The 14,502-nt window shown below is 41.8% G+C and overlaps 1 protein-coding gene across 8 annotated transcripts in view; it reads left to right on the forward strand.

Annotated features, from left to right (window-relative positions):
- Positions 1 to 14,502, forward strand: part of MRTFB (myocardin related transcription factor B) — a 219,214-nt gene that overhangs the window by 143,913 nt on the left and 60,799 nt on the right. The window contains exon 1 of one of the 8 annotated variants that reach the window (XM_061152874.1): positions 2,724 to 3,064. The exons of the other annotated variants lie outside the window; for them this stretch is intronic. Coding sequence (XP_061008857.1) covers positions 2,944 to 3,064 — 121 coding nt within the window. The 5' untranslated portion in view covers positions 2,724 to 2,943. Of the gene's footprint in view, positions 1 to 2,723; positions 3,065 to 14,502 lie in introns of those variants that run through there. 8 annotated transcript variants of the gene reach the window in all.

The following is a 14,502-nucleotide window of genomic DNA, read 5'->3' on the forward strand; positions in this document are numbered from 1 at the left end:
CCTTAAGAGAAGACTTAAGGATCTTTTCTGTTTTAACATACTAAATACACACACAAACGTGGCCAATAAAGAATTTTTAAATGGCTGATGGAGCTTTGAATCTACCCAGGCTTCTAAACCTGGGGCCAAAAAAACAGTTGAGTACAATTTTAAAAGTAGCATCCCTGAAAAAGAGAGTGTTGGGGTTTATTGTTTTTGTTGTTCCTTTGGCAAAGCAGTTAAGAATGTGGACCCTGCAAAGCTGCCTGTTTGGAACCGTGGCCACCACTTACAAGATATGTGATTCTAACAAAATATTTGATTTTTCTAGGCTTCAGTTTTCACATCTGTAAATTAGGATGGATGTATATGCATGCACGTTCAGTCATATCTGACTCTTTAGCGACCCCATGGACTATAGCCCACCAGGCTCCTCTGTCCATGGGATTCTCCAGGCAGGAGTACTGGAGTGGGTTGCCATTTCCTTCTCCAGGGGATCTTCCTGAACTAGGGCTCGAATTCCTGTATCCTGCATTGGCAGGCAGGTTCTTTACCACTGAGCCACCTGGAAAGCCTGTAAAGTAGGATACCAACATTGAAATCACAGGTCTGTCAAGAGAATGAATGAGATAATATATGACGAGCACTTAGACTGTGGCTCATTTTAAGCACTAAACAAAGTTGGCTGCTGTTGTTATTTCAGGAGAAGTTAAATTGATTCATCAAAGCACTCTAGTATGATTATGTTGCCTTCTTCTCCCTTACCAGGAGTAGAATTACTCGAAGGCAATAACCAGTAATGGTCTCTGCTGTTAAACCTGTCCCAAGATCAAACTAAAGCCTAGAAATGGAGCCTGTTTTAGAAGACAGCAGGCACTGCAGTGCCATGTTGGTTGAATTTCAGATTTGCTGCTTACAAGCTTACAAGACTCTGGTCTTGATCTATTATAAAATGTCTAGAATGTACAAATAATGATAGTGATCGCAAAGGACTATTGGGGGTTAAATGAGATAATCTTTGCAAAACCTTCTTTGGATTGGCCCAAAGAATGTCTGCAAAAAAAATGTTTTTTTTTTTTTTTTTTCCTTTACTCCTTTAAAGGTGTAGGAACAGTTAATTTAGAAGAATGGAGGCCTTAGCATCAGAAATAGTAGCAGAGCATTTGAGGGCATTTTTGAGAAGTGTGTTAAGTTCATCCCTGTTTGTTCCTGCAGGGGGTTAGACTACCAACGATGGGCTTAAATGGCCTCAGAAGGAACTTCAGTTGACAAGAAGCATGCCATGTGTGTGTAATCCCATTCTCGAGAGACGCTGAAGAAGGATAGATAGCTATCTTTCTAGAACAGCACGGATTTAGGGCAAGCGAGCCTTGGAACCAGGGACAAAGGAAAGAATCTTGATCCAGTCCCCATCTTTGTTAAATGAGGAAGAGGATATTGATTTTTCCAGGCAGTAAAAATGTAAGCCTTTCTTTTTGCCAGAAAGGGGTCATGTCACATGCACAAAGTGTATGTGTGTGGTTTCTTTTAAAGAGAAGATGTGCTTCCTTTAAAGAGCATGTAGTTGTTCATCTAGAAATTAGTGATTCTTAGTCACTGATCTAGGACTTCTTCAGAACTCTTGAGTTTTACCAGAAGAGCTCTGAATATGATCTTCTGCTTTCATTCATTCACTCAGTCATGCAACAAGTATTTGTTGAGAACTCCCTCCTACTGTTCCAGGCACTCTGTTAGATGTTGATTACTTCAAAAGTGAGCAAAACAAAAGCAGACTGCTCCTGGAAGAGGACTCAGTCTCCTGCTCTTAAAACTTCTAATGGGTTTTATGGCGGCTCTTTTCATAAGAGCTGACTTCAGACCGTGAAAGTGAGATTCTTTTGGCTCCAGCTCTGAATAGATAGGTGTTTGGTGTGTAAAAGCAGGCATCTCGACTTTGCCTGGAGTTGCCTTACCTGCAGATTTCCTTCAGGCAACATCCCTGTGCCTAGTGGAAGCCAGTGACCCGGGGGAAAGGTACTCATTGTTGATAGCTCGTGTGAAATTAAACTTGGCTGGTCGCTGGTGGAATATGTTATGAACTAGAAGCTCTCCGTGTCTGCCTTCAATACAGGGGAGGAGATTTTTCCTTCCCACAATCATGGCGATGTTAACTCTCTCAGCCGACTAGTGGCACAAAGGAAAACTGCCGCCTGGGTCTGCATTGGCGAAGGCAGAAAGCTGCAGTTACGGGCATTTCCCTGTGACAGGGAGAGCCGGGAGAGCTGGGTGCAGAAAAGCACCCAGAGAGCAGTTGGTGGTGACATGCCTCTGTTTTTATCCAGATATGCTAGGAGCATGTTTATTCACTGTGGTGCCTCTGCTACGATAAGACCCTCTTCCTTCAGATGCCCTAGACCACCGTTTGTTTAGCTGGAGAACTTAATGAGTAATAGATGTGCTTGGCTGGCTGATAGAAAGTATTTCCACAGCCTGCGGCTGTGTTTATAGAGAGCCGGAGAGAGACCACAGGCAGCAATTTGTCTTCTTAGGTATCAGCAAAGTCTTCTCTTTTAACAACTAGGGGATTTATTTTTAACTGCTTGAGTCAGTGTTTGTCAGATGATGCAGACCATCAAACTGCAGATTGAAGTCCCGGGTGCGGGGGAGGCTGGAATGGCAAGGGAAAGGGGGCTGGCTGAGAAAAGGGGTGGGATTTCAGCATCGTGCCTCCGTGGCTCTGCCTCCCAACGTGGGAGAGAGTTTCGGGCTTCCAGCAGCAGGAGTGGATTTGCAGGTCAAGCTGGGAACGAAAGGGTAACGGTTGCCTTCAGCTGCTTGAAGATACAACTGCCCAGGGATCGGGGTATTGTGAGGAGGTGGCCGGCACCCGGCAGGGACCAGAGGATTCCCAGTGCCGGCCTCTGCTGGTCGGCAGATTGAGCGTTTCCTCTGCTGGATGCTGCCTGTCTCCAGGAGCCTCTCACCATGATCGATAGCTCCAAGAAGCAGCAACAGGGCTTCCCGGAGATTTTAACTGCTGGCGATTTCGAGCCACTCAAAGAAAAGGAATGCCTTGAAGGGAGCCACCAGAAAAGTCTCAAGGAAGGTCAGTCTGTCTGTGGACAGGGGCAAAACGGCCACATTTACCCTCCTGTGAACCAGGCTGAGCGTGTGTGTCTCCTTCCCACGCCGTGTGTCTGCCCTCCGTCTACTCATGTACCTTATACGCTCTAAGTTCTTTGAAATGAAGGCATAATGCTGTTCTCGGTAGCTCTTTCTGAAGATTCATTAACTGATGGAACTCTAGGGATTTGGCAATAATACAGTAAGGGGACTTAAGAAGCCAGTCCTCATTTCAGTAAGATGCTTCCAGGTTCATTTTGTCTATTTTCTCGTGTTCTCCCATTTTTCTGTGCCCCTCACCCCCACTTTAGGAGAGGCCATTTCCTTTTCGGTCTTACTCAGAACCCTGCTCCTTGTAGGTTGACAAAACATATAATTCCAGGAAAATGGTTTTGTTTTTTTTTTTCCAATTAACATGTGTATGACTTTTATTGTTTAAAACCAGGAAAATAGCTAGCTCTTTCTTAGTTATATCTTTAAATGATTGGTTTATTTGGTTGTCATGCACTTTGCATCCTTTTTTTTTCTTTTTTTAAAACACATTGCGTAGTCTTGTGGTTTTTTTTAACAAAGCATAGAATACGCTTATGAATGCTGTCAGTTATCGTTAGCGGCCACTGCACAGGTACCTCCCTGATTACGAAAATGTCCAAAGGCCTGGGCCCTACTGTCCCGTGTCCCGGCACACCAGTGTGGCAAGACCAGTGCCACTGTGCTTTACTGTTGGCAGCTGGAGGCCGAGGGCCACGGACTCAGAGATTCAGAATCTTCTGCGAATAAGCTTTTCTTAAATCTGAGATTTGAAAATCACCCCCCCCCCATGCTTGTTTAATTTGAAATTTGTTTCTAGTATTTTCAGGAGGGAAAAAACCCCACGCTAACCTCTCTTCATTTTATCTGCCTTTAGCTCCTGCCATCAGCCACCCTCTCACCTCTCCACTGGCTCTTCCTCATCTTCTGGAGACCCAAACAGTCAATGTAGTTCTCTTCCCCAGCTGCAGTTTGAGCTTCTTTCAAAATGATATTCCTCCTTTCTTTTTTTCATACATTTAGAATATGAGAATATGATAGATTGTTGCGTATTTAAAAGATAATAAGAAACAGTGGTTGTTTCTTATTGGAGTTGAACTTCTTTTGGGTACTGGTAGAAAAAAAAATCTAGATGGAAACAGACGACACACAATGAAGTATAAATAGCTGTTGCCAGGAACCAGACAATGGGGTTGCCTCTGCTCCTGGCTGGAAATCGTCTTGTAGATTTCTCATAAAATCGATACCAGAGGAGTTTTTAGGATGTGTTCTAGTGTCTCACTGAGGGGGACCTACATTTTAAAACTCATTAGCTTAAAAAAGGGATTATTTATTTATCATATAAGTCAAGATCTAGTGTTAAGCTCCTATTAGCACCATACATTTTTAACTGTTTTTATGCTACTTGAAAAACCGGGAAAGTAGAGGAAAATGGAATTGGAGAGATAAAAAGATGTCACAATAGCAGGATGATAAGGAGCATAGAGAGAAAGAATTAAAAATATAAAAACAGGGTAGGAGAATTATCAACAGGAACAACAAAATTGCCTTAAGATGTACCAATTCTTTCCCTAACCACTATGACCTGCTTTGAATTTATATAAATTTATACATGTACCACAATATAATGTCACAGCGGGAGAGCACGGATCCTAAAGTGAGATATACTTGGGAGCAAATCCCATTTTCTAGCTCTGTGACCCTGGACAAGTCCACTGCTCTGAGCCTTAGTTTCCACCTTTGTACAGTGAAGATAAACAATACCTACTTGGTAGTGTTTTTATGAGATGCCCAGTTTAACACCAGTGTAACCATCCCTCTTCTAATTTTTTAACCCTTTTGTTGCCTTTCCCTTCTGCTTAAAATTTAATTTTTAAAATCCTGTATATACTGACAAAGCAGAGAAGTGTTTGTATCTGTTGTTGTTCAGTCACCCAGTCACATCCAAGTCTTTGCGACCCCATGGACTGCAGCACACCAGTCTATTATTTTCATGTAAATTCATCGGTTTAAATAGGTATATGGGAAGAGAACTTCCATGTTTTTAAACACTCCACAGAAATGATTGGATGATAAAATGAATCTGTCTCACCACAACTGCACTGACTATGCTTTGCTTTCTATCTTAACAGACTGTACTTCTGCTTATTTTTTGCTAGAGATAGGGCGGAGGGCAAAAATAACACCCAAACAAAAAAAAATTAGATATCAGAGGTGATCTGTTACCTCAAAGGTAGTGATACCAACAGCGGATTAGACCTGAATTTAAGTAGAAGAGAAAAGATGGGGAGGAATTATGCAGAAAGCGTCTGCTTACTTGGCTTTGTGTGGAGGTGGCTAGATCCCCGTGCAGGCTTGAACCCCTGGAATCCAATGTGTCACAGCCACTGTCTGCAGAGGAGCTCCACAGTCAGCTTGTCAGACTCGGGCGACGGCCACTGCTGGGTGTCGTCTGCTTCTGGGTCCTGGGTCGTGCGGTAGTTCTCTGCATCCGTGAGAGTTAACTGATGTGGCAGCAGTGTTCAAACACTAAAATGTCCTGGAGGCTAATCAGGTCCAGTGCCCTCTTGTCAAAAGACAAACTTTGGACCATCAGTCATGTCTATGGTTTATGCCTCATGTTGAGGGATACTAATTTGAAATATTTATTATCTTTCACACGAACCGTATTTGCTGTTCATGTTCATTTTTGGCAAGTTGGGTTTTGTATTTGTTTGAAAGAACAACCTCTGGGATTTTTTTAAATGCCTGAATCAGAAGTTTTCAGGTAACGAAGGAAGGATAGATTTTGATCCATTCAGTTCTAATCATCTAGCCACAGCTGGGTGACAGTGTCTGCTGCAAGGGGTGGGCAGTCTGCTCTGCTTCTCAAGCAGTTGCTCTAGCTCTTACTTATTGGGGGACATATTAGAATTCCTGTTGTTGTTGACAGTGCTGATTAGCTGAAATTATTAGGGGGAAAGCAGGTAATCATGGGTTTCAAAGTTTATGTGACACATTAACAAGAAAATTTAGTAATACCTGTTGAAACTTCATGAGAAAAATGTTCCAAGTGTCAACTGCCTGTGAATAGTTGTCACCACATATCAGAGAATTGTTTGGATTATAAAGCACATCTCCTCACAGTTTTGTTAATCCTTATATAAACTTTTTTGATAAATACCTACCTATAGTTAGAGAATCTAATTATTTTCTGCTTTAGGTGAGAAATAGCAAGAAATGTCGTAAATTCTGATCAGATTCAAAATAGGACAGTTTCCTTAGACTAGTTTCTTTTCTCAAAGCAGCAATGAAGGAATATCAACTTTTGATTTATCCATGAAAGGTTCAGAACATTTTCTAATAGTGCTCAACGTAGATAAGATTTAATTTAATTTCTGATTCTAACAACTAAAGGATGTTACAAATCACTGACTTGACAACTTACAAATTAACAATCACAAAACTTTAGAGAAAGTCAAGTAAATTGAGATGATTTAATTCAAATAAGTGGCTTAATATGAAGCATTATCGAGCTAATGAATCATAATGCCAGTGCTCTCAGCTAGTGATATCCCATATATATCAAAGACAAAATGGTATTAAATTAATTGAAAGAGGAAAAATTGATGTTCGATATACAGAGCTTTCTAATGGTGAAAATAAAATAACCAAAAAAAGAAAACTGGCTTGTATATTAATTACTTTGACTAAACTACATGCTCCGACAAACAGCCCCCAAACTCAATGTTTTAACTAATGAAAGTGCATTTTTTGCTTAAAACTAGTCGCAGGCGGGTTAGGCAGCTCTCCTAGTCAGTGGTCCTCTGAGAAGTGACTCAGGGATCTGGACTGCTTTCATTGTGTGGCTCAACTGTGGATGTTGAGGGGAGGAGTGTAGATTTAGAGAACCACATTCCCAGTCCCGTCACAGACTGGGAATAGCAGTTGGGATAAAATATGTGAAAGTTTGTGGAAGATTGCATCGTAGATAGTGAAGTGGATTAACACGTTGCACTGGGACATGGCTATAGGAGATCTGTGTGTGGAAAACAAGAAGCACACTTGAGATATTCTGAGTAGTTCAGCCTAGGAAAAACAGATAAATAAATACCTTTATCAAAGCACCAGAACTTTTCTGAGTGACAGGAGCTATCCATACTGTACCTGCACTGTACATTAGCCTCATTTAAATTTAAAGTCATTAAAAATGAAGTAAAATCATTATCCACATTTTAACCACTCGGTTGCCACATGTGGTTAAGAACCATGCAGCTTATAAACCATTTCCATCACCATTTCCCAAACAGTTGGGAAACTGTTCATCCCAGCTTTGCAGGTCCAGAGTGTCTTAAAACCCAATCCCTGTGCCATTTCCTAAAGAAAGTCACCTGAACCTGTCACCTAAAATTAATTTCTTCTCTATCATATCCTCCCAGTGACTTGCTCTGCATCTGTTTATGGCATGTCAGCTTTTGCTACTGTGACAGGTGTCTGTACTATCTTCACTGTTAGACCATACTGTTTCTTAGAGATAGTGTCATTGTTTGAATAATTTTTATACCTCACCTCCAGTGTCCTGCCTCTCATAGATATATTACTATTATGCATTAAGTATTTGGAGAATATTATATCCCTCCCTGCCTTCTTAAACAATAAAATCGTTTGAATTATTACCTTAAGGTATAATTTAAAATTCAGTTATGAATTAATGGCTACCCCAGAACATAAAGCATTGGGGCCTTAAGTCATTGGTGAGATGTATAAAACCTTTTGCCTACACAGAGAATGATCTCTGGATCATTGCTAGACTCATCGAATCGTTCTTTATTATTTGATCTTTGTCATCTGCCACATTCTGCCTTTTTGATTCACTGGTTGTAATCTTGCAAAGTAAGCAACAAATAAAAGGTAATAGTGGAATCCTGATTCTGTTGTTAATGCAACTAAAATTTATTGTCATACTAGGAGGAGTGGACAAATAGGAAGTGAAATAGAGGATGCTAGCTAGCCTTCTTCTAGAAATAAAGCACATGAACTTTGCAACATCTGTTTTTGCTTCTTGGGGAATTTCTTCTTTCTTCATTTTCTGCCAGTGTTCTACATAATTAAAAGTGTTGTACAAGTGAGATATCACTAAATTAATTTTTTAAAATAAATTTGAAGTGTAAGATATGGTTCTTAAATTCAAATAACATACAGGTATGGAGGGAAAAAGGAAAAGATTCCTCTTCCCAGATGTAATTCAGTGTCTTTTAAAAATGGGTATATGCTACCTGTGAGATAAAATTATATAATTTAATTTTTTATTGGAAATCATTTTATTTAGCAGAAATTTGAGTGCTTCTTCACAGCATCATGTCAGAGGTTATAAACCTCTATAAGCTATGGCGTTCAACCCTGGAAGGCAGGAAACTGAGTGATAACATAGAATTTAAAACACACACACACACACACACACACGCAAGAGACAGCAGAAGAAACCACACACACACACACACACACACACACACACACACACGCAAGAGACAGCAGAAGAAACCTCTGAGTGCTTAGGTCCGAACAAGTGAAGATCGAAGACTCTGAGTGCCAGGCGTCTCTCTTGTGCTTTGGGCCTTCACTTATCAACATTCCTGAGGCTCATTTCCTCTAGGGTCTCCCCCCCATCGGCTTACGGTGGGAACCTGAGTAGGAGCGATCCCCAACACCTTCCTTGACCTCCTCCTCACAGCCTGTCACCAAATCTGGTTGCTGAATCTGTCAGTCCTACCTCAAAGATACTTCGTTTGTCAACAGCTGTGTTTCACCACAGCCCCACCCTTGTCCAGGTCCCTTTCCTCAAACAGAATCTTAACAGGAATCTTTCCTCAAGTAGAGAGAGAGGCGCCCGCTGACCTCCGCCCACACTGCGGTCCCTTCGGCACGGGGAGCCCTGCCTCTGTCTTACTTCTCCCTCCCCCACAGCTGTTGTCTCCCAGAAGGCCTCTCCCAGCCCACCCCGCCGCGTTGGCCTGAACGACTGCAGCTCATCCTTTGACCTGCATCATCGTGTGCAGTCGCTGTGACATTGGGATCACATGCAACTTGTGACAGCTCTCTGTTCTTCTGTTTTTGTGGGCAAGTTGGCGTGTGTGTGTATGTAGGCAGGTAGGTATACCCTTGAACAGCGTGGGAGTTAGGAATGGCGACCCCCGCCCCCGCTGCACGCAGTCAAAAATGGGAGTACTGCTATCACTGCCTCAGAAACAATGGAGCTGATAAGTGAGTCAACCAAGGGCAGGAACTGAAACAGTTTACGCAGAGGCAGGACTCAACCCCTGATTCTTTTGATTCCACATATCGTGATCTCTGATTGAACAGAGATCCACTGTTCCCCTACACCACTCCCCCCTCCACCACTTAGTTAACTAAAGATCTGTAAAATGAAAATACAAGTACTGTATTTATTGGGAAAAAAAATCACACATAAAGGGACCTGTACAGTCCAAACCCATGTTGTCCAAGCATTGTTCAGCTGTGTGTGATGTTTGTGTGTGTCCCATTCCTGAATCCACAAAATGGGAATAAAAACCAAGATATTGAGCCAGGATCAAGACAGTAGCATGTGCTTACTATTCTGGAAAAAACTGGAGGTAAATAACGTCCTACTGTTTTCCTGTTTTGTTGTTAATTGTCTTTTTATTCAGAGAGGCTGCCTAAGGAGTTTACACTAAGACATTTCAGAATCTTTTGTACAACGTGCATTTTCCCATTTGAGAGGGATTAGGAAAGAGCTCTCAGCTGTCAGCACCTCCGCCTAGAGCTGCACACTGAGAGTCTAATGTAGCAGGGAGACAGAATCTTCGATTACCCCGAAAATAAGAAAAATAAACATTATTTTCTTTTGGAACCATGGAGGGTTAAGAATCTTATCTAGGCATATAATGGGTGCAGAATGAGCACGATCCTACAGGTTAAAAATTGTCTGGAAAATCAAGTTTTTTTAAGCCTCATTACAGTGCTGGTGGTGACCAATTAAGCAGATGATTTTACTTTGGAAGTGCCTGTTATTTGTGGTAATCTTCCATTTTCCCACTGTGTCGTTTAATTTCCACTTTTTAACCAAGTGGGATTTCTTTAAATGCATGTAGGTACATGTGATACCTTTCTGTGTGTCTGCCACAGGCTAGTGTCGTCCCTGCCATTCTGTGCCAGGTCCCCTGCCTTGACATCCTGTTGTCATATAGCATGAGAAGCATACTTTAAATTCATTCCAACTTTCAACAAAAAGGAGAGGGGAATTTGTGTGAAGGTATGATCAGTTTAAAGAAACATGCCCCATTTTTAGCAGCCTGTTTCCATGGAAACAGAAGCAGCAGCCAACCACAGAGTTATCAAAGTGCCTGTAAATTTCCAAGGCTGAGTGTTGAAAACATTGTCTTCCTGACCTCATGCTGCAGATTAATGCAGGAAACCTATAGTGCGTCAGCCTGGACTGTTTGCATTTTTAGATTTTACTTCATTTTTGCTCTTTCATTTCTAATAGAGAGTAAATGCTGCATTCTTGACTGTGACCTCCCTACCAGCAAGGGGTAGTAGTTTAGAATTCCACAGTTTGTACCACCTGCCTCTTCTCCCACACCCCTCACGCCCAGTGGACTTCTAAGGGTGCAGTAGACTTTCTGGATGAAAGGCTGTATTTCTATCTGAGGCAGTCTAAGGCTAACTTTCTTTTTTATTTATTTGTTTGTTTTGGCTGCACTAGGTCTTCATTGCCGTGCATGGGCTTTCTTCAGTTGCAGTCAAGCGCAGGCTACTCTCTAGTTGCAGTGTGCAGGCTTCTCATTGCAGTGGCCTCTCTTCTTGCAGAGCATGGGCTCCAGGGGGCACAGGCTCAGTAGCTGCAGCTCACTGGGTCAGTGTTCGTGGCTCCTTCTGTGGATCAAGGCTCAGTAGCTGCAGCTCACTGGGTCAGTGTTCGTGGCTCCTTCTGTGGATCAAGGCTCAGTAGCTGCAGCTCACTGGGTCAGTGTTCGTGGCTCGTTCTGTGGAGCACAGGCTCAGTAGCTGTGGCACAGGGCTTAGTTGCTCTGAGCCATGTGGGATCTTCCTGGACCAGGGATCAAACCCATGTCCTCTTCATTGGCAGGTGGATTCTTAACACTGGATCACCAGAGAAATCCTAAGGTTTACTTGCATGTTTTTTTTTTTTTTAAATTAACAATGTTGTCTCTCCTTTTTCTAAATGGAAAATAATCATAATATAAAAATTCCTGATCAAAGTGCTGTTTGTACTTAGTAATATCAGAGGTTTAGATTTACGTGTATATTGTGTATATATTTGCTTCAGACAGGAAGTGGTAGTTGGAGTTTGCTTAATCAGTGCAGATAGCATGACTCTTACAAGGCAAACCACCATTTTATTTCTGGTCTCTTTGTAATCCTTTATTTTAAACAACTTGAAGAAGAACTTTATTTTATAATTGACAAATTAGGCCCATGAAAATACAACAAGAGGTCTGTAATCTTTGGTTGTACTCTTCTGTAATCTTTTTACCATCTATGAGAGTACTTAAGCGCTTTCTGTTGGTACTGTATGGCTGCTAAGCCGTGTCTGACTCCTTGCTACCCCGTGAACTGCAGCATGCCAGCTTCCCTGTCTTTCACTATCTCCCTGAGTTTGAGTCAGTTATGCCATCCAGCCATCTCATCCTCTGTCACCCCCTTCTCCTCTTGCCCTCAGTCTTTCCCAGCATCAGGGTCTCTTCCAGTGAGTCAGCTTTTCACATCAGGTGGCCAAAGTATTGGAACTTCAGCTTCAGTACCAGCCCTTCCAGTGAATATTCAAAGTTGGTTTCCTTTAGGATTGACTTTTACACTTCTCTAATACAAGCTGAATTTCACATTAATTGTAAATGGAGGTGAAATTACTATCTATCAGTTTTCCATGCTCTTTTTTACTCCTTTGCCCTTAGCCTTCCCTTTTTCAGTCTTCTTTTACCTTCAAAACAATATAATTAGATTTAAATATAATTAGATGTCACCAACATCAATTCCAAAATGTCTGAAGCCTCAAATTCATACAACTAAGCAAGACAAGTGTTGGTTCTGTCCCATGATAATCACTTGCCACATACAAAATCCTCTTGGTATTTATCCTTAAATTTGGCTAGAATTTTCTTTCCTTAGAAAATAGTAACTCAATTATATGCTGTAAGTATACCATGCAACATTAAGTAAAACACGTTTATTAAAGTTTCTATATGGCGAGCATTGTAAAAGGTGCTAGAATATAAGGACAAGGTCTAGAAGGGGAATTAGAGGCCCCACCCAGCACAACAAGACCTAGAATTTGGTGTGGCAGGGAATGCAATGTAATACATAGCTGTTACTGTAGTCATCAAATCATTAGAAGACAAAGTCACCATTGGTGGTTAATGGAATTATGATGGTGAGGGGGGCTAGCCAGCCATGAGTGGGAATTAAGAAATTTGATTATCGAGTAATTAGTTTCTTAAGGTCTGTTGTTCCGCCAACTGTTCCATTTTTTCTGTTGAGATAAAATTCCCATAACATAAAAGTAACTTTTTTAAAGTGAACGATTTCAGGGGCATTTAATGTATTCACAGGGTTGTGCAAGTACACCTCTATCTAGTTCCAAAATGTTTTCATTAGTCCAGGGGAACACCTTGTAGTCATGAAGCAGTTACTTCCCCCCAGTTTCAGGCAGCCAGCAGAGTAGCTGTCTCTTTGTATTTACCAGTTCTGGATATTTCACATCTATGGAATCATATAATATTTGACCTGTTGCCAGCTGGCTTCTTTTACTTGGTGTGATATTTTTTTAATTCATCCATGTTGTCACACATACAGTGCTTCACTTCTTTTACACCTGAATAACATTCCACTGTATGGACAGACTAGAATTTGCTCGTCCGTTCATGTGTTGATGACGTCAGGACTGCACCCACCTTTTGGCTGTTGTGACTAGTGCTGCTATGAACATGAGTGTGTATGTGTGTGTGTGAGAGCCTGTTTTCACTTCACCTAGAGGTGGAATTGCTGGGCTGCAACTGTTCTTAACTTAAAAATTTCACCTGATGAGCTTGAGAAAGAACTGCCAAATGTTCTAATTTTGTATCTTGTCGTCTTTTTCTCTGATAAAAAATGATATAGTTCAGAGCCATTGAGTGACTTGCTTGTTTCTGGACTGACTTCTCTCCCCTAAGCTGTTACATTATGAGTTGGAGCATTTTAGGGAAAAATAACCATGTTTTTCTTTTCCAGCTTGTTCTTCTCAGTCTGCAATGAGTATTTCAGACCTTCTTCACTGGCCTCAAACTGACTTTTCCTTCATATGCATCTCATTTTGAACAGATGATCTTTCCTCCTCCTCCTCTGAGAAATTAAAAGCCATCATTTGAAAATTTGCTGGACATCCCAGACCAAATCTATAAACCCACCTGCAGCCATATGCAATTCTCTGTGCCCTCCTGTCATGATGGAGGAAGTGATGTTCTTGTTTCCTCTGAATCCCAACCCCCTTCAGGAAACTTGCTGCCTCTTACTCTCTCTTTTATTCTCATTCATATTCATTCATTTCTGTTCTCTCCCTCCCCAACCCCACCCCCTTTCCCTGTTGCTCTTTATCACTTATAAACCTGTTCAGGTATGTTCCAACCTTAAGTTCCACACCCCTCAAGCCTTCACCTCGCTCCTACCTTGCTGCGCAACATCTTGAAAGCATTTCTGCCATTACTGTCATTCTCACACTCACCCCTACTTACTCCCTAACCTCTTCAAGTCCCATTTCCATCCATCACTCCACAGAGCAGCTCCTCCATGTATTGCAGCAGCAGCATTGGGCCCAACTGGTCATGAGCCCTTCTGGAAACACTTCTACACACACTCTCCAGGCTCCTCCTCTTCCTTGGGCATCTTCCGCTTGTTTCCTTTTTTGACTTTCACCCCCATCTGACCCATAAAAGTGGGCTGTAAGTTGGAGTTCCTAAGAGCTTGCTCCTGGGTTTGGTTGTTGCTTCCTCTTTCTATATTCTCTACCGTGGCAAACTCCCATGGCTTCAAATACCACATAAGTGACAACATCCAAATTTTAGTCTTCTGCCAAGACCTACCTTCTGAAATCTGGAACCGTGGAACCAATTGTCACTTTGCCATCTCCACTTCTAACTCAGGCGTATCCGAGACTGAGCTCCCTAAATGGCCCTCATGTGTTCTTTATCTCAGTTAGTGGTCTACCCAGGTTCTTAAGCCAGAATCCCAGGCACCATCTTTATCTTTTCTCCTTCAAACACAACATCCAGTCCTTTACCACATAGTGTTGATTTTGTTCTAAGTATGTATCAAATCTCTCCATTACATCTCTCAGCTGTGTTGGAGTTGAAGAAAAAAAAATGGGAAGCCTTATGCTTA

Source organism: Dama dama, chromosome 10 (genome assembly GCF_033118175.1).
Source record: "Dama dama isolate Ldn47 chromosome 10, ASM3311817v1, whole genome shotgun sequence".
Lineage (NCBI taxonomy): Eukaryota > Metazoa > Chordata > Mammalia > Artiodactyla > Cervidae > Dama > Dama dama.